The 20,135-nt window shown below is 35.5% G+C and overlaps 1 protein-coding gene across 3 annotated transcripts in view; it reads left to right on the top strand.

Annotated features, from left to right (window-relative positions):
- The window catches only part of SLC9A9 (solute carrier family 9 member A9), a 505,685-nt gene that overhangs the window by 155,810 nt on the left and 329,740 nt on the right, over nt 1–20,135 (top strand). For all 3 annotated transcript variants that reach the window (XM_039876498.1, XM_039876497.1, XM_039876499.1), the window contains one exon: nt 7,075–7,180. In XM_039876498.1, the coding sequence (XP_039732432.1) occupies nt 7,075–7,180 (106 nt within the window). The remainder of the gene's footprint in view (nt 1–7,074; nt 7,181–20,135) is intronic.

Genomic DNA, 20,135 nt, shown 5'->3' with positions numbered 1-20,135 from the left:
TTTCCTTGCGAAGCATGATCTAAAACATGAATTTGTCTAAGTGGCTTCTTTTTTGTCAGGTGTGGTAGGAGTAGGGAGGACTATGCTTTTATGATGGCTCATTCTGGCCATATCGCTACTCAGTAACTCAAGTATTAAAAAGTCAAATGCCTGGGAGATTAGCTCACCCATCATTTTGTAGTTCCTCTTGTGAGAGGGAAGCAGAATGTATTTCTTTGTTAGGGCTGCTATAAAAAATCACCACAAACATTTCAGTTTAAAAAAACACAAAATTCTAATCTCACAGTTCTGTAGGTCAGTAGTCCAGGTTAGCTCAACTGGGTTCTCTACTCTGAGTCTCACAATGCCAAAATCAAGATGTTGACTACCTGGGCTTTTATTGAGAAGCTCTAGAAAGAATCCACTTCCAGTCATATTCAGGTTGTTGGCAGAAATCAAGTCCTTATAGTGTAGGACTGAGGTCTCTGTTTCCTTGCTGGCTGAAAGCTGGGGACACCTTTGGCTCCAGTGGTCTCTCTCTGGCCCTTGAAAGAGAGCTCCTACAGCTTGATTAGCAATAATGCATGAAATCTTTCTCACACTTGGAAACTTCCTGACTTCCCTTTTTTTTTTCAGTCTCTCTTCTGCCTTCTCCTCAGCTGCATCTCCTCTGACTCCAAACAAATTCATCTGCTTTTTGGGGCTCGTGCGATTACGTTGGAGCCATCCAAATAATCCAACATAATCTGTTTGTTTTAAGGTAACCTTAATTACATCTGCAACATCCCTTTTGCATGTAATATAACAGCTGCTAGGCATCTTTAAGAGGGGTAAGGGGCATTTTTTAGCCTACCACACAGAGCGATGACAAGAATGAGTGAATTCACACAATTCCTCTCTCCCTGTCTGTTTTTCCTCTTTCTGTCACACAGGTCCAGTATTTATTTCTCTCAATATTACTCTGATTCACCCTTAGCAGCTTTGCCAGTCTGCTTAGAAATCAGGGGTATTCACCCTTCGCTTTGAAAATTTTCTGTAATGTCCCTCTGATTCTTAATCCACAGGTTGGGAAATGCCGGTGTAATACATCTGCGAAAACATCTGAAAAATTTGTTTGTGAAGCCCACTTATTTTATGTGTACCATGATCATGACAAATACAATTGGCTCTTTCCTTACAGTTATTACACTTAATGGGTCATAGTGATATTTTTTTACCTCCAAATATTGATTTCTTGGTGATCCATCCAAACTTTGGCTGCTTTTGGCTCCACTGAGCTTTTCTCTGACTTTGTTTTATGATTCGTAAGTGAACCCTTGTCTACCACATTCGTTTTTAAAATGGCAAAATGTGTAAGTAATAACCCTGATTGGAGATGCTTGTACACAGGATGAGTCATCTTCACTCAGATATTGGGCATACTTCAGATTCCCCATCAAACTGCTCCATGGCTCGTTAAATCCCGTTGGTGAGAAAATTGGGTTTTTGTTAAATGTTTATGTTCTGAGCTCATGTTAAATTTAGAATATTCCTGTTGCAGGTAACTTAGGGAAAAATTTTAAAGCACTAGCTAATGTGCCAACAGCTATTATCTCATAAGTTCCCAAATAAGAGATCTGGAAAAATCCCCCCAACTCCAGATTTATTCTCAGGTTTCTCATTTTCCAATCTTTATATATTAATGTGTCAAACCTCATGATCTTCTGATGACCTTTTTATACTCTCAGTGACTACTAAGGACTGTACTTCTGGTTTTTAAGCAAAAGAGGAAGTAGATTATTTTGGAACATCTTTCAGCCATGTTTGAAGTCGGGGAAAGGGTATGTGATTGTCAATGTTTTTACTATGCATCTATATATTGAAGGGAAAAAATCTGTCTACAGATCTCTGTCTTACATTCTAAGAAAGGACTTAAACAGATACAAATGCTAATGACAGAAATATGATTCCAGAAATATGCTGGTAGAGTTAATATGGCAAAAGATATTAAGATTGAGGGAGCCTTTCTTACAGGACTCCAAAAGGAGAATTAAGCTCTACAGAAAATTATTTGAGGGTCCATTTTTTTATATCTTCCAATGACTATGCTTAGCTAGTATCATTCTTGATGGCATAGGATATAAGTTAATTCGTTACATACAACAAATGCCTTAGGACAATGGTTCTCAAGCTTTTTGATGTCACAACCCCCTTACAACTTTTCAAAGTTAGGAAAGACACAGAAGGAGTTTTTGTTTATGTGGGTTATATGATCAGTATTTACCATATTAGATCTTTAAAATTTTAAACAGATTTTATTGTTTTATTTGAAATAACAATCATAAATCATTTATATATTAAATAACATATTTTACAAAAAGAAAATAAATTATTTCCAAAACATAAAAGAAATTTACCAAGAAGAGCGACATTGTTTTACATTTTTACAAACCTCTTTAATGTGCGAGGTAATGGAAGACAGCCAGAGTCTCATATCTCCTTCTTCATTCAAGTGCACTATCACACATCATATAGCCCTGGAAAATTCTAGTGCACAAAGATAAAAGCATAATCATAAAAAATGCAAGTAACATTTTAAAATCATTCTGAAATGGTTTTAACCATGTGGATCTTCCAGGATAAGTCTCAGAAACCCCAGAGTTCCCTGGACCATATTTTAGAACTGTTGCCTTGGGGTATTAGGGGTTGTTTCTCCCAGAGATCCCTGGTGAGGAGGGCTGCAATAGTGTGCTTGCATATAGTATTTTCTCCACTACTAACTTTGTAACAAAATGGTAAATCATATTAATGGCCAAAATAAAATTGCAATGCTTTAGGTTTAAATCATTCATGATGTTTTATATAACTTCTATTTTAGAATGAACTCAACAAAGTGACATCTAATGATTAGCCTTCTAGATCTGGCATTGTTCCTCTAATCTATTTCAGAAGGGTAGGCTTTCCAGTTGTATTTCTAGGGGATAATTTCTAGAGTATAATTGGAGAGGCTGACTAGCAAAACCAATCTATGCACTGATTTTGATGCTAAGTCTTCACTGAGAAGGTTTAGGCTGAAGATAATTCCAGTATTCCAGCCTGTAGCAGGATACCACAACTCTTTTAGAAGCCTCACCGTGAAATCTCACCATGTACAATATTTCAGAAAAGTGAGAAAAGTTACAGGACAATTTCCTCCTCCACTCTCCCTCTGTGAAAAATAAAACACATTTTCCCAATAATCACTTTTGGAAATGGAAAAATGCTACCTTGTTTATGAGATACCAGGGTTTTCCACCTGTCAGGACTGACATGATTCAGCTGCACAAGCCTGAGACATTTTTGATTCTCCGCATGTAGGGCACAAGTGTCATACATACACACTGATTTTCACAGAACACCACAGAGAGCACTCTCCAGGGAGAGCCAGCATTTTGACAAGACTTAGAACAACAGGGTTGGGGTCTATTGTGTGGTATTGTCCATAGACCCAGCCAGATCTTGTGCCAGGTTGCTGAGAGTTGTTCCATTAAAATACTATTTGAAATTTAAATTCCTTGTGAAACACCAGGAATATGTGGGTCAGAGAGCTGCTAATGGAGATTCTGGGGAAGAGACTGTCACTAAATCACTCTGAAGACAGAAGCGACTGCAAGAACATTGGGAAAATGGGCAGTTGAAAAACTAGCAGTAGAAAAAAATGAGATAAAACATCGTTTAAAAGTCAACACATTGAGATACTGATGGGGGAGATAGTCATTATCTGTAATCTCCAAGTATGGTTATTACATTTGGGCTTTATACCCTATAGCTATTGTTTTTCCTCTCTCCTTCCCTTATCACCAGCTTCTCAGAAGTGCAGTCTATATTGCTACCTCATCATTCATTTACCCCATGACCCTTGCTGTTTGACGGATAAAACTATATTCTAGATATCTCCAATGATTCAATAGCATTTCTCAATTATCCACTGCTCTCACCTGGAGATAATTTGTGTGTGTGTGTCTTTGTGTGTGTGTATTTGTGTTCATTTATTTGAGCATAGGTTATATGGGCTTATATCCCTTATTGTCAATTTGTAAGACAAAGTAGATTTTCCTCTAGCTAATAAATCAGGTAGGAAGAAAGTATATAGAGTAGGAATCCCAAGCCCCAAGTGGAGCATTGGAACTAGCCACTATGAGATGAGTGGAATTAAAGTATGACAAAGGCGAAAGTGACCAAATCTCCTGATAAAATCAGAGGTTTAAGAAATCAGATTGCATCTTCTCCCCTTGCTATCCACATGGTGTCTGGCATGTTCTTCTTGTATTGTCATAAGAAGGCTCATCTAAGGAGGCACTGCATTTAACCCGGCCTCAGGCCTGGATTGCCCTTACAAACCCAGAAAGGTTTGGGCAGAGCTGGTGTAAGCATTTCCACAGCTCTTCCAAGAGATTCTCTCTTGGGAAGGTGCCACAAGGAATCTTGGACATTGTGTGTAAGATTGAGCCCTGCCAGCAAGCTAATTAAATGAGATTTTTAAAAGATTCAAGCTCAGCAGCAAGAGTAGGTGGCTAATTTCCTGACTCATCTATTCAACTCATTGTGGTCCCAGAAAATACTCCCTCTCGTAGGACACACTGCCCGGCTTCATTTTGAAGCTATTCCATTTCTTCATGGGGTAAATAGGAATGTGCAAAGTAATAGCTTTCTCTTTTGTGTAGGATAACGTTTATGAAGTAGAGTTCAGTTCTTTGTGCTGAAAGAATTGTGGGAATGTCAGAACAGTTGTGAGCAAAACTGTATATCCAATTAAAAGCTTTTTGCTCTAAAGACCCAAAGCTGTCTCTGAAAAGAAACAGAGTACATCCCAGCATAGAGTAGACTTTATAATCAGAGATGGGAAAAGAAACCTAGGGTTTCATATCTCTATTTGTGAGCCTAGGAAACCTCTCTGAGAGTGCAGATCAACTGCAAGTCATCTTCAGAGCTTGGAAATACAAATAAGCAACTACAAAGACTAAAGTCAACAACAGAGTGGCCATGGTAGAATTTTCTAGTTTACGAATAAGTTTACTTTTATCCCACAAGATCCTAGCAAAAGGAAAATGTTGTTAATTACCACCCCCTCCCAATTGAAGCCTCTTTGTTTTAACTCTATCCAAAAAGGAGAAAGATTAGCAGAGGAGATTGCTACCCCTACCACTACCACCTGCAAAGGCTAGAAGTTGTGACAAATGTGAATACACTAGTAGAGAGTACATTTTTGCCATTTTGCCTATCATGATTAAGGACCTATTCAGCTAGAATAATGAAATTGATTCTACGTGATAAAATGGGATCTGGTTGATTGTCATGCCAATTCATGACATTTTATTTCTGTTGTCTCTGCTGTCTCAAATCTAGTTGTTGCATTTAATAATCCTTCTAGGATAATTTTTAGTAAATAAAAATAAATTTACAGAAAGTCATGATGGATATGATTCCCAGCCAACTTGTTCTTAGGGTCAGGTTTGGCAAATATACCCCCTGTGTGTTTCATGCTTCTTTTTCTCTACTCACCCCTTAGCTGTAAGTGTCCCCCAAGGATCTCTTATAAACTCTTTTCTCTTTCTATATACTTTGCCCAGGCAACTTTAGCCATACTCGTAGCTTTATGTTCCTTCCAAATTCTTTCTTCTGCCATAACTCTCCATAGTTCCAGTCTTTCATTTCCAACTTTCTTATTGACAGTTGCACTTGAAATTTCACCTATCTATTTAAGTCAGTATTTCCAAAACCCAACTTACTAAACATCTCTATCTACAAACTAATTTCTCTTATGCAGCCCCATCTACCAGTTGCCCAGAATTGAAACCCAGAATTACTCTTTGCTGTCTCTCAAGCACCAAGATGCACCAATTCTCCTTCCTAAATGTCTGAGGGTATTATCTCTTCTGCTTTATCCTTCCTGACATTATCTCTTATTCATTCACCCACTAAAAGCTGACTATATTCTAGCATTGTGCTAAGGGTTAGTGACACACAGAGAAGGTGAGAACCAATGAATAGGTAATGTCCAAAGCACTGTGGTCATTGACCTATCAGAAGTCAAGGTGGTGGATGTGCAGAAGTTGGAGGGCCTTAATGGAGGGCTCCTCCTGTCTTGGTTCAACTCATCTCTTGCAGAGACATTTGCAAAAGCCACCAACTACACATCCACTCTGCTCTTTGCCCTGCTGCCTGAGCTTTTTTCCCCAAAGTTTGAATTAGGTAGTGTCATTCTTCTGACTAAAATCCTTCCCTGTCTCCCCATTGCAGCAAGACATGCACCAAACTTCTAGACCCTATTTACAAAACTTTCAAACCTAGCTTTTTTTGTTTTCTCTCCACAGCACTCTTGTATACAACATAGTCATTAACTTCACAGTCCATGAAATAGGACAGGAAAGAATAGAAATCAAAATGTCTACTCTGCTGTAAAAATTTACCATCAGTATCATTTTCAACCAACCCCTTTCCCCCTTTGGCAATCAATGCAGTGAATGGAATTAATCATTTATTTTCCTAATGATTGCTATTCACACTTGGCATAACTATTTCAACTATCAAGACACTAAATAGTTTTGATGAACACAGATAATTAGTGTGTGATTAATTATTGTCCTGTTGTACTCCCAGATGCTCCATACAAGTATGTGGGATATAGTAGCCATGCAGCAGGCCACCAGAAACAAGTCTTTAGGTTTTGCTCTTAGGAACATTGAGTCCATCTTTATAGATGACCATGATCTCAGAGGAAATCAAAGTGCAAAGGTAGGTAAAAAACTGCACGAATTTTGGAAGGAAATTATGTAAAGTTTAGTGTGGCTTGAGGGAGATAAGAAAGTATAGGCACAGGGTGTAGATTATGGGAGACTTGTACCAAGGAACTCAAACTTTCTTTGAGTAAGTAGTGAGAAGCCCAGAGAAATCCATAAGCAGGGGAGTCACTAATCAGATTTTTAAAAAATAAAGATCCAGAATAGAGGATGGGTATAGAGGATAGATCTGAGATGAGAATTTAATGAATGGTTTTTAAAGGTGACCACAACCAAAGACAGGTTCATGGCTGTGTCTATGCTAACTCTGTGTATTTGCATGTGTGTTTTTTCCTAGTGACAGTGCTGGCCATCTTTCATGAATTGTATGTTGACCCCAACTTGTACACACTCTTGTTCGGAGAAAGTGTATTGAATGATGCAGTGGCCATAGTCCTTACATAGTAAGTACCAGAATTTCGTCAATGTTTCTTTGACCATGTGAAATATGCTTCCACTTGGTGATGATTCCTAGTGGCTTTAATAGTATCTTTTGTCTTATTTCCTAGAGATATAGGCAATTGCTAGCTTTTAAGGATTTGTTACCACAGAAAATCCCCAATAGTAGGTACAATTCATTAGGCACCTAATTTCTAACAGTATTAATGGGTTTCATGTTTCCAGCATATTATAAGATAATACCTAGAGGGTAATGTTTTTCTTCTAGGTGTATATATTTAGCTGATTCACTTATGGTTCCTAAAATGCACACAAATGAGCTTTCTTCATTTCAAATCAATATTATTTAAATTTTTTCTTATACAAATCATTTCCTAGCTAATAGACTAATAGAAACTGTTATATTTATAGTAAGATTGGCAAACTGGAGATAGAACTTGAGAGTTAGAATGTTCCTTTTATTTCTCAATGCAAATGTATTATGTTACAGGAACACACACATCTTTAAATCACCACGTGACAAGTGAAACTGATAGAGTTTCAACTAAGAGCTAATGTAATTTTCCCTTGGTCCTGGAAGAATTTTCTTTTTGAGATGAGAACTAATGGTCTTTCCTCACCTCTTTAGACACTTACCATTTATATTTAATAAGTGGCACTTTGGTGGCTCTCGCTATGTCAGAGGTCTCTTTAGTTTTAGATTAAGAACAACATTTTGGGCAATTGTCAAAACCCTAAAGGAAAGTATTTATCTGATAATTAACTGTGACAACAAGATTGCCTCAGGGTATTAATTACTTCAAATGTATTTGAAAATGTATTGTGAAGTAACGAAGAGTTTTTAGAAGTCAGCCCTCACAGAGGGGAGTAGGAAACAATGGAGAAGCTCTCCTTTTCCAGCCAGGTGAAATTTCTCAAAGCTGCAGCTCCAGAATTGCCACTGAATTCAACAACTTTCAGGCAAGAGTCTCTGAATAAATTTATACTTCACCTGGCCACCAAGAAGTCCTTTCCTGCACTAAAGGAAAATATCAGTGAATGCAAATTAAAAGCAAAAGCCATGGCAGATTCACAATGCTAAAGGATGCTTTTAAAGAAACACCGAGAACAACTAATTAGGATATCAGGAATCCCTGTCCAAGAAATACAAATGTTAAAGGAACATTTGGAGTTAAAATGTCTAAAAACCTGCCAAGTTCCTCATTTTCACTCCCTGAGCTGCCAAGTTGTAAAGGGCCAAGCAAGGAGCAAAACCGCTAAAACACAAATGAGTAGGGAAAGAATCACAGAATCACACAGCTACACCAGAGGGAAAGTTTGGCATTTCTACTTGAAGCACTTCCATTCATGGTAGTTCTCCATTAAAAATGTAGACTCCAAGGATGACCGTTGATGATGTTGATTGAGCAAGAGCCTAGGGCCCTAGAAAACAGTCTATTTAGTATCACTTCAGGTCCATATGCAGTTATTACTGGAAGTGCCTTCTCTACTCCTCTATGCATGCATGATCTCTTCCTTCCTAGGCAGGAGACACTTACTATAGTAGCCAAAATCTTATGCTCTCCAGCTTTGGCAATTCAGGTATTGCATAGAGTAACCCTAATGAGGCCCACCTTTAAAATAAAGATCATCTTAAATTAGGAATACCTGACACACACACACACACACACAAAATCTTTCTTCTGCCTGGTGCATTTGAACCCCAACAGAGCCTCCCATGATCTCTACTGAGTGGACAAATCCATGCTGTCCTGGATCTGGACTGTGTCCACCAGTTTGTCTGGTGCTGCCCACTTCCTCCACCCTGCTCATGTCTTGTACTCCACTTTTCTTGCTTTCTCACTTGCTTCTTATATTCAGTTTACAGCACATGTGATCTCTTTTTATATATCTATTTACACACACATTTTCTTTCCTTTAATGCTCCATTCTTTCCTTTCATCTCTCTCTTTTATCTGTTTTCTACTTTCCTTAGAAAAAACCCTACTTCAAAATCATTTAAATATTTTTTATGAATTTCAGACTAGCAGTTAAAATATTTGTCTTTCCACTTTTCTCTTCTTTCACATTAAATCACATATAGCGCCCTGACACCACTGTCTGGCTGGTACCTTCATGCCTTTGCACACACAATGTTTATTCTTCCCAACTTCTGTTTCTACCTCATCAAGTCTATCACCACTTACTTCTGTCTCCTTTTTTAAGACTCATTAGCCAATGTGCTGAGGCCCTATTTCACCATGCACTGTAACTTCATCAATTCCTTTCCAGCACAAAAATGCAGTCTTGAGTTTACAGGTGTATTTGCCTTTCTAGATAGTAACTTTTTGAAGACAAAGTCTATGTACTTGAAATGCATCTTAAAAGATGAATGAAAATCTCTTTTGTGTTTTCCATTTTTCAGTTCCACGTTTGTGGAAGTTTTTTGTTTATAGTTTAGTTTAGTTAGTTTTGATTAGTTTAGGAATAGTGATAGAGCTCTTTTTGTTCCATGGAAAAGAAATGTTATACATTTTGATATGAATTCAAATACAATAAAAAAAACCAAATCATTAGCCACTATGGCCCTTGGCCATGCCCCAGATCCCCTTTGGAATAGCCACACACTTTCATTTACCAACCCATCTTCCACGAGCAAACCTCCTTGTTTAAAAATTTTCTTGTTCAGTTTGAGTATTTTTAAATTTTAAATGTTAGTATGCTCTGATTTTCAGACAATTATTTATAATTGAATTTGATGGCCACAACTCTTGTATATAGCGGCAGGTGATGGGTGGTACCTATATGTCTTAAAATGATCCAGGATTGTTCGTCTTAAAATAAGAGTACCTTTACTTAACATAAGAGTTTTGAAATTAGCTTGTCTCTGATTCACACTGTTATTTAAAGTATATAAAGAACATCACGTGCAAAAATATGCATATTAGTTCATGAATGAATGAATTCTACATGATAGATTTGCATTTCTAAAAACTGTTTAATAGGCTAGGAAGAAAAACAGAAGATATACTGAAGAGCTCTTAAAGGATCTGTGGTTTGAACCCTGAACAAAGACATTACTTTCACAGGCAGCATGATAGAGTAAGAAGAGCCTTATTTTTAAGTTAAAAGAGCTGGCATCAGGATTGCATGAATTAACTGTGCAATTATTACAGTGAACAGGAAACCAACCCAAACTGGGTAAACGAAAAGGAAATCTGTGTTGGCTGATGTAACTGACAAGCAGGAATAGAAATGGCTCAGGAAAGGGTCTGGTGAAATGAGCAAGACTCTCTTTCCTCATTCAGCTTCTTCAGAATTGGTTCCCTCACCTGGTAACCAGATGGCTACCATCACATCATTCAGAAGAATAGAGCAAGAATCTCTGTCTCACTATTCCTAGCCCAAATCTCAGTATACTTTATAGATTCTGATGCCATCCCAGACCCAGTTAGAACTGATCACTGTGGCCAGGGAAATGTGCTGCTCAGGTCTAAGACATGCACTTCATGAGTTTAAAGGTGTAATCAGTTTCACTTGGAAGCATATGAATTAAGACTATGGGACAGTGGAGTTATTATCTAGAGTAATAACACCACAAAAAAGGAAAAGTGGATGGATGCTGGACAGAAACAAAATCAAACAAAACTTAGAAGATGACTACAGCGACTTCATTTAGCCATAAACTTTTTGTGCTTGTTTCCTTATCTGTAAAATGAAAGAATAGTTGTTCTATGTACATTACAAAATTATTCAGAGAAGTAAACAAGACAATATAGTTGGAAAGGCCCATAATCTACATAATCTAAGTAATCTATGCTTTATAAATATAATTTATATAATCTTTTAGATTGATAACTTTTATTCTACTTACATAGATCTCTCTGATTTCATTAAAATGACTAAAGGTAGACCTGCTTCGACTAAAACATTCCTTCATAAACATGTCATTTTATGATCCAAGGAATATAGAGAATAATCATTTTTACATGTGATTTCCCCATTAGGAAAGGACCACTTAGTTAAGGGATACTGTCTAAAGTTGATAAATCAAGAAATAAAGGTTGAAGTATATTACTGAAAGTTTTGAAAGTACTAACAACGAAACTGATATTTCTCATAGAATTTAAGAGAAGGAGGAGAGAAGAAAATAAAAGGATAAGTTAATTAAAATACCACATCTCGCATAGTAAGAAATCAGTATCTACTGTGTGGAGCTGGTAAATAGAGAAATGGAAGTGTATATGTATTATTTAGAGTCACCATAGGGCAACCACTGGGAGAAATAAAAACATAAATGGTTAAAAGGAGATACTTTTCTATATAGGACCATAATTTATGGAAAGGGAAAAAAAGATAATTTAACTTTTTGTTTTATATCCTTCTTTACTGTCTGAATATTTGTATAAGTTTGAATTATATTTACTTAAAATATTCTTCTTCAGGTGATCGAGATATTAAAAGCAGAAACTATAAAAGAAAAGCTAATTTATTTATTAGCGATAGAGTCAAGCAGCCCTAGCAGGCAGAACTACCACGAATAAAACTAAACGATGAAGGATAAACCAAGAAAAAGCAGTTTCAATACACATGTTGACAAGTTAATTGTCTTTATAATATACATAATGAATTATTAATCTCCTCAATACACCAATGTGCTAGTTATGTTACCTTAGCTAAAGCACTTAATCTCTCTGTGCCTCAGATGCCTCATTTATAAAATAAGAACAGTAAATAGCACTTACCTCATTAGATGGGATTAAACATAAAACACCTAGAACAGGACCTGACTCATAATACTCAATAAATGTTAGATATTAGCTGCTGATACTATTCCTATTATCAAAGATCAATAAGAAAAAACTAACCATGATAGAAAATGGACAAAGGCTCTAAGTAGGGAAAGAACAAGGAAGAAACAAACGCTCAGTAACTCTGCTAAATAAAATCAGCTTCACTAGTAATGAAATAAAACAAACCAACAATGGAGCATCATTTTTGCTTAACAAATTCTCAATCTTCAGAACTCAAGACAGAATATACTTGGCATAAGTCAGTTTGTGGAGATATAAATTCTCCTACATTGCTGGTAAAAGAGAAAAGTGATAAAACTTTTACAAAGGCAATTTGGCAATATTTATTGAGTCATTAGAATTTGTGAATCTATTGATCCATCTATTTAATTTCTAGAAATTTATCCAAAAAAGTAATTAAGGGCATCTGCAATAATTTTTCCATTGAGGTGAGTGCATTAATTTGAGCAAGAAGTTGTACATAAGTTACTAGTTGCTTGAGTAAATTATAATGTATTAATATCATGTAATTCTATATAGTCATTTGAAAAACATAGAAAATGTATTGATGTGAAAAGATATTAACAATATATTTTTAAAGAAACAAGAAATATTTTAAATGGTATACGAAATAAGATCTATTTTGGTTTAAAAAATTTCTGCCAAATTTGTGTGCATGTAATTATAACATATTATAAATGTAATTTGCGTATAGATAATAATCAAAGTGTTGAGTAGAATCAGAGGTGATTTTTATTTTCTTCTTTTGGCTTGTATATATTTATTAGAAATTGATTAAACTACATATGATCAACTCTGGTCCAAAGAATCTCCCATCAACATACTTGATAATTGGTAATCTTCATTTAAATACAGACTCCACATAAGTTTAAGTCTGAAATTTATTTTTTAATCCTTGAAAGAGGATGAGTGTTTTCAGCTATTTATTTGCAGAACAGAAATATTGCTTGTATTATACTAAAACAACTACTTGTGAAATAATTCCACAGTGTGCAAAATACCTCCAGATTTTCTTAGAGATAAAATAAGATCCTCATTAAACAGCCGGCTTTTGGATGACAATAAATGCATAACTAGGTGCCTTAATTATTTAGTAAACGAATGCTTATAAAAAAATTTCAATGTCAATAGTTAAAACGGAAGAAATGTAGCACGAATTTTTTCTTTTTAAATAAAGGTGTTGTGTTGCTTAGAGGTTCTTACTAGAAAATATCATTTAAAGTGTGATACTGGTGAATGGTTTGCACATACAGTGAATGTCATTTTGAGAGACTACATTTCTTATAGCTTGTGAATCTTAAGGGAAATTTAACATGGAAGTTAATGGGATGGCTGTGAGACTCAAAGAATCATGCCACTAAGAGGAAGTGAGATATCATCCAGCCACTCAACAAAAATGTACTGAGAACCCATGTGCGCCTGACGTTACGCTGCACACTGGTGATACAGATGGATGAGTACAGTCACCTATCGCCACTCTCAGCAACTCTTCCTTGAAACAGGCAAACAATAGCTATAATTTGATTTAATATGTGCAGCAAAAGCTTGCTCTAAAAATCATCTCAAAATATAGCTGGGTTATTAACATATATCACTCAGGAAATCCTATTATTTCTCTTAGTTCCATCATTTCTAAGTAGATTGCAAGCTCCTTGAAGGAAAGTTATACTTTTCTCCATTCCCCATGACATGCAGCTAATTATTCAGAAGGCTCTCAAATAATTACTGAATTTGAGTTAATGCACCTTTTCAAATACAGGTGGGAATATTTTATTAAAATGTATTCCAGAGGATGAATGTTTGATATTCTTCATATTGCTTCTTCCCAATATTTAAAAGCCTTATTAGTTATCCTTATTAGCTCTACTTTTCCTGTTTGACCCATAGTTGTAAACATCAAGGTGATAAGGTGTCTCCTTTTGATGAGAATAAATGTACTGTTACCACAATCAGAGAGTATATTCCTCACAAATCCGCTTAACTTAAAAATAAGTTTCTTGTATCTTGACATATCTTTCTGAACTTAATTCACTTTGATATTTGCCTTGGAAACTGATAATAAGTATGAAACACATTTATTTTGATGCCTGTTTTGGTACTGCTGTGATTTTTTTTTTTTAACTTATGGCCTTTTTTTTACTTAAGGACTCCTTGTCCTGTCAAGTACAAGCCAACTGACTTTTCGGACACCAGGCGGTGTCACTTAGCAGGAGTAGGAAGGTGTCCTGGCCTCTATAAGAAGCAGATGAGAAACAGATCAGCTGCCCTCCAGCCCAATGTTTTCTGTCCACACCCCTGCCTGCTACTGCAGCCCTGTGTGTCTTTTTCTCATTTTTCCTGATCTCTAGTTCCTGTTTCCTGCCTATGACTCTGGCATCTCCTCTACTCTAGTTCTTAATGTCCATGTTCAGATTACTGGGACTCAACCTTGGCTTTATCCTGTGTCTCTGTCCTTTGTGTCCCAGATTAGATCTGATATTCACTCATTGCTTCTCTGGAACTCATCCCCATGACTTAGAACTTGCTTGGCTCCTTGTCAAGCCATGCACTGACCTACTAAAAATAAATTAATAAAAGAAAACCAGGTTAATGGTTTCTTATCTCAATTCCATTGTACTTTAATTTATTGATATATAAGTCAGATGTAAGTGACAGAAATCCAATTCAAATTAGCTTAAGCCAAAGAAATCCATTGGCCGATTTAACAAATGTTGGGCTGACTCTGGGCATGAACTCAGAGATCATCTATTCTTTTTTGGCCTTGATTCTCTTTGAGTGTTAGCCTTGTTCTTTCCTACTGCAGATAGATAACTTACGCATTGAAGCAGGAGAGGGTGACTAAAGGCATCTCCAGGTTTATATTGTTCTAGCTTAATTTTCCCAATATTCATATATTAGCCACAAATAAGAACTCCTATTGGGTCTACTTGTGTCAGACAATCACTTCTAAGCCAATCACACAGTACTCCAAGGGCATTAAACATAATGATTGGCTAGATCTGGATAATATCACCATCCCTGTGGTGAGTGGCATGGAATCTATTATTAAAAGAAAGTGATTGGAAAACGAATATAATGGGCATCCCAAAACAACAACTACCACATTTTACAATAATAGAACATTCAGAACATGATAGATTGAAATGAAGCATGTAGGCCTTAGGCCATTATGAAATCAAAGGAATGCTTTATATAATAAGGCAAAAATTTATTTTCTAAATATAGAATTGATTTTGAAGAAGAGAAAGGGGAATTTCCTAGGTAAGAGAAACAAGAGAGAAATCATGGCAAGAGTGAGAAGTTACCCCGGTCAGTAGCCACATGATGTTGTATAGGATACCAACCCAGTGGTTTTGGAGCTAGAGTTTCATTTCCATATGGAAATCAGAGCTCCGTCTGTAGGCTCACTCATGGTAATAGAACTTAAGCAAAGGTCTTTGTATGAAGCCTGGAGTCACAAAGTGCTCCCTCAGTTAAACAGACTCCATTCGTCATCCTATATAATGGTGAGAAAACTTGTCATTTTTCTGGAATTCAAATCAAAACCCTTGACCTGAGCAACTGTGATATAGGAAATACAAGCCAATAAATTAAGACAAAAATTCTAAGAATTATTAAAGCACCTGCCCCAGCCTCATTTTCCTTTTCTTATTTCCAAATATGCCTAAGTGCTCTGAAGTGCTACATTCTTAACCTAAGCACGTGGAAAACCTACATTAAAAAACAACCCTTCCTGAAAGTGAAATCAAGCAAAAATTACAGGCCACAAAAGGGAATAACTTTACTATGAAGAAAAGCCAGGAGATAAACAAAGAAGTAAATCAGAAGAAAAAGCACCCTAAGAAAATAAACAAAAATTATGAAAATCTGAGATAAACTATAAAATGAGCATGTTAAAAATGACTAAATGGATAAATGGAAGATCAGTAAAAAGTTAAGAAAAATAGTAAAATAGAAAACAAAAGAATGTTTCAAAAGTGAAAAATGTAGATATGGACATTCAAAACCAAATCAACACGATAAATGTATTAAATCTAGCTGTTGAACTGGAAGGTAAAGTGGCAAATGATCTAGAATACAGAATGGATTTAAAAAAAAAAAATGAAAGGCTGGTTAAGAGAATACATCAGTAAGAATTTCAAAAGGAGAAACCAAAGAAAATTGATTTGTGGCAATATATGAAAAGTAATGGATAATAATTTTCCAGAATTGATGAGAAAAATTGAAATATCATATTATGTCCAAAATTGGATAAATTAAACTAATCTACATCCAAATACATCATAGTGGAATGTGAGATTATCAAAGACAAAGTGCAAATCTTAAAAGCAACTAGAGAAGAATAACGGATTACTTACAATGGAAAACAATTTGCATGGCAGCAGTTTTCTCATTAGCAATAATAGCTGCCAGAAGACAATGGAATAATATGTTCAAAGTATCAAGGGAAAATAACCTACAATCAAGGTTCTAAATTCAACTAAAATACCATTTAAGGGTAAGAATTAACTAAAGACACTTTTAAATAGAGTTTATCATTCATAGATAATCAATGATAGAAATAGGAAATGACTTGGAAAGAGGTGGGAGATAAGGAGTGGTGGGTAAAGAAAATGGAGAAACACTCTTAAATCTAATAGAATGACTCATTCTATTAGATTTATGATGATGATTAATGGGGAGGGGTAAAATAAGGTAGAACCAAGCACTCTATAATCCACTACAGTATTCACGGATAGTGGGCATCGAATTGTGTGGAGAGAAAGATGATGTTGTATAAAGTGAAAACACAGCAGAGCTGTTTATTAAAGCAATTCAATTTTCACTCAAGTATCCATGTTCATCAAAATAAGCAAAAGAGTTTGACAGAAATTAATCCTTTTCAATTTGGATTAAAAATGTTAAAAATGATTTATACCCGCTATGAAACTGTAGATGATCTTTAATAATTTCAGACTGTGCAAAAGATTCCTATACATTAGGAAGCTGGTAAAGTACTTTCCCTGAGAACCCTCTACTTCTTTTCTCTCCAAGATTCTAGGCTCCCTCCTTTGTATATCAAGTATTTCCAGTTGTGAACTTGTCAAGTTCTTTCTAGATGCTGATTCTCTCTGTCTTCCTCATTTCTTTTACTCTGTTCTGATTACCTCATGTTTTCACATCATCAGAGTTATGACCCATACTAGGATTCCCCCTGTTCAGTTCTTTCCAATTACTGGAAACAGGTTACCTCCATGGGTGAAAAGTAGAGGATATTTTCTGCCACACCAGTTGTTGATATGCTGTGTAATAAAATACTCTGAAAATTCTTTATGTGCACAAGTGACTGTGAGCCGATGTTCTAGGCAACAAACCAGTTTGAAAGAGTTGGAAGAAGTAATTCTGTCTTCAGTCATACATTTTCACTAAATCATAGTAGCTCCTTATTCATTTTAGTTCCATGTTTAAAATTTTGGCTCCTTAACTGAAGGGCTTGGACCCACGATGACCAGCCATATACAAAGAGAGTTATTTGCACTAAGCAAAATATAGATGAAGCAGAGGTGAAAACCAATGCGCTGATATAATTAACACCAAGAAATTACTTACCCAAGGACCAGAATATCCATTCTGGCATGATCAACTTATTTTCTTTCTATAATGAAGTTACTCAGAAAGCTGAATCATAATCCACATCCACTTATTAATTCACCACAGGAAATTACTATCAATGGAATTTCAAGTACTCCAAAGGTCATATGATAAAAGTGGTCTTTTCTGTTAGGCAGATCTGCATATAAAGATGAATAATATCCAGAGAGTCGTATGGTGAGTTTGGGGACAGGGTAGATTAATGAATTGGATGTGTGTCTGCATTCTCCACATAAAAGGTATTTTTTTTTTCCTGTGGGACTTGAAATTTTGAAGCACTTGCAATCACCTCTTGAATCCATACCAACATTTAGGATAATTTGAAACTACTCAGCTGTTTAGGATAACCAAATCTTGCTTTCTCTCCACCACACAAAGTTGGGATGGTCACTTACAGTTATTCCTCCTGATTCTTTCATGACTAAGCAATCCTTCTTATTGATACATTGTACTTTTGTCACTATACATGTGTCATTTGTCTCTATCTAATGGCCTTTAATATCTGACGAGGGGATCAATAGTGATCCCTTCACCTTCTTTGTGTTGTAATCATGGCATACATTCACAAGACAGTGGCCTGGTGGCAGAGGATAGGTTGTTACTATGTATCAGGGCCATCTGTGAAAAGAAATCTATGAGGACCCAATCACAGCTTTGGCCTCACATAAGGTAAGATTACAAAAGTTGTCAAACTGGCTTCTATTACTGATGTGATCTAAAATACTACATGCTAAGCTTTTCTGAAGGATGTAAAAAACTACTTTTAGAGATGAATAAAACTATGGTTCTCACCTTGAGGGGGCAGGCACATCTAAAAAGGCAAAAATATGAATTGTTTTAGGTGCTCTAGGTTAAGAATTTTTGTCTTAAGGCATATTTTCTTTCTAATGCACTTAAGCCTGACTTCTCCTTCTGAACAACCAAGAACATGCCTTTTATTTCAGGTGATCAATTCTGATTTTTTTTTCCAAAAAAAAAATTTCCAGAGAACAAGGAGCCAAGTCAATATGAAATCATAATATTGATCTAAATTTAAAGTTCTCTCTTTGCCTGGAGTATATATAATCTTTTCATATTATTTGGACTCTGTAATAAATTCACATGACAGGCTTATTGCAGGCTTTATGTGGGTTCTGCCTTACTGGGCCATGTAATACTGAGGGAAAATGATTAAAACTTTGGGAAGAAGCAGCTGTTCCTCTACAGAGGGTGAACTCAGGGCCCATTTTTCAGAGCCTGACTGTAAGTCTTGACATCCTTTCCAACTATTGGATAATAAATAAATTGTATTTGAATGCCCTGCTCCTATATTAATAGCTTTAAAATATCAGTTGTTTATGGGAAAGAAGTTGGGAACTCTTATTAATTTTCCTGTCCCTGGGGTCATCAAATACATCATTTTTTTTTAATTGCCTGAATGGCAGGTAGTATAGAAGGGAAAAGGAAGAAATCCTTTCACCATTAAGTTTGTTCTAAATGGGTTAACAGCAAGAGTTTCTCATTTCAAAAGACAGTGAAGTCAGTACTAGTGGATTCTTATATGAAAAGAAACACATAAAACCCAAGCCACACGCTTGTTGGTATTATCCTGTAGTATCAGAATCATACTGTTGTTTCATCTAATTTTCATAAAGGTGCTTAATTCAAATTGGACATATGAAAATTAAATTCTGAATCTTGGGTCAAATAGCTTATATCCAGGATAACAGTTAAATGGTCAAATTTAATCTATTGCCGTGCTATATCTGATGCTATTAAATTAAATTCTAACCTTAATATGTTTGCAAGTTTATTCTTTATTAATTTTATCTCCATCCCCATCCTCACTTACCTACTTTGCTTTTATGAATATAAGAATGTCTTCTAAGTGGAGTTAATTCTTAATTATGTGACAATCATTTAGATTTTCAGACATTGTCTATTGTCATATCGGTCTGCTTTTAGTCATTTCATTAGCATTTTATAACACAATATGAAAAGTAGAAAATATATATACATGTATGCATTCAGTTTTCTTTCTACTAGTAATTCTGGTAAAAGTTTTGTTGGAATAATTTTAATCTTAGGACATACCTCATATGTGGGTAGTGAGTTTTACATCTCCAATGAGAAGTGAAGGCTGGATTTGGAGTCTAGATTCAGACTCTATCGTTTTTCAGCTTTACACTATTGAACAAGTCAGTCAGCCTCTTCAAGTGTGCTTTCTAATTTCGTGAAGATGTCAGCTTCAGTACATATTTCTATCCTCGTGTTAAAAAATAAAAATCTCTTGTGATTTTAGAAGTGAGATTACACTGATGATATAGATTATGAAAACAGATAAGAGCAACATTATGTGGGGAAAAAAACTTCAGAAAACCAAAGCTCCAATAATTACTTATTAAAATAGATATAAAGGACTATTATGTCCATAAAGTAGGGATGCATTGAAATTTGAAAAGTAAAATTATAGAGATTTAAAATATAAAAATCAAAATAAATATTTATTTTTATACTTAATACTTAATAGATGAGCTGATATGATTGTCTACATAAA

This window comes from Pteropus medius, unplaced genomic scaffold (assembly GCF_902729225.1).
Source record: "Pteropus medius unplaced genomic scaffold, Ma_sr-lr_union100, whole genome shotgun sequence".
In the NCBI taxonomy this organism is placed as follows: Eukaryota; Metazoa; Chordata; class Mammalia; order Chiroptera; family Pteropodidae; genus Pteropus; species Pteropus medius.
The sequence above is the reverse complement of the archived record's forward strand: the minus strand, read 5'-3'. Positions and strand labels throughout refer to the sequence as shown.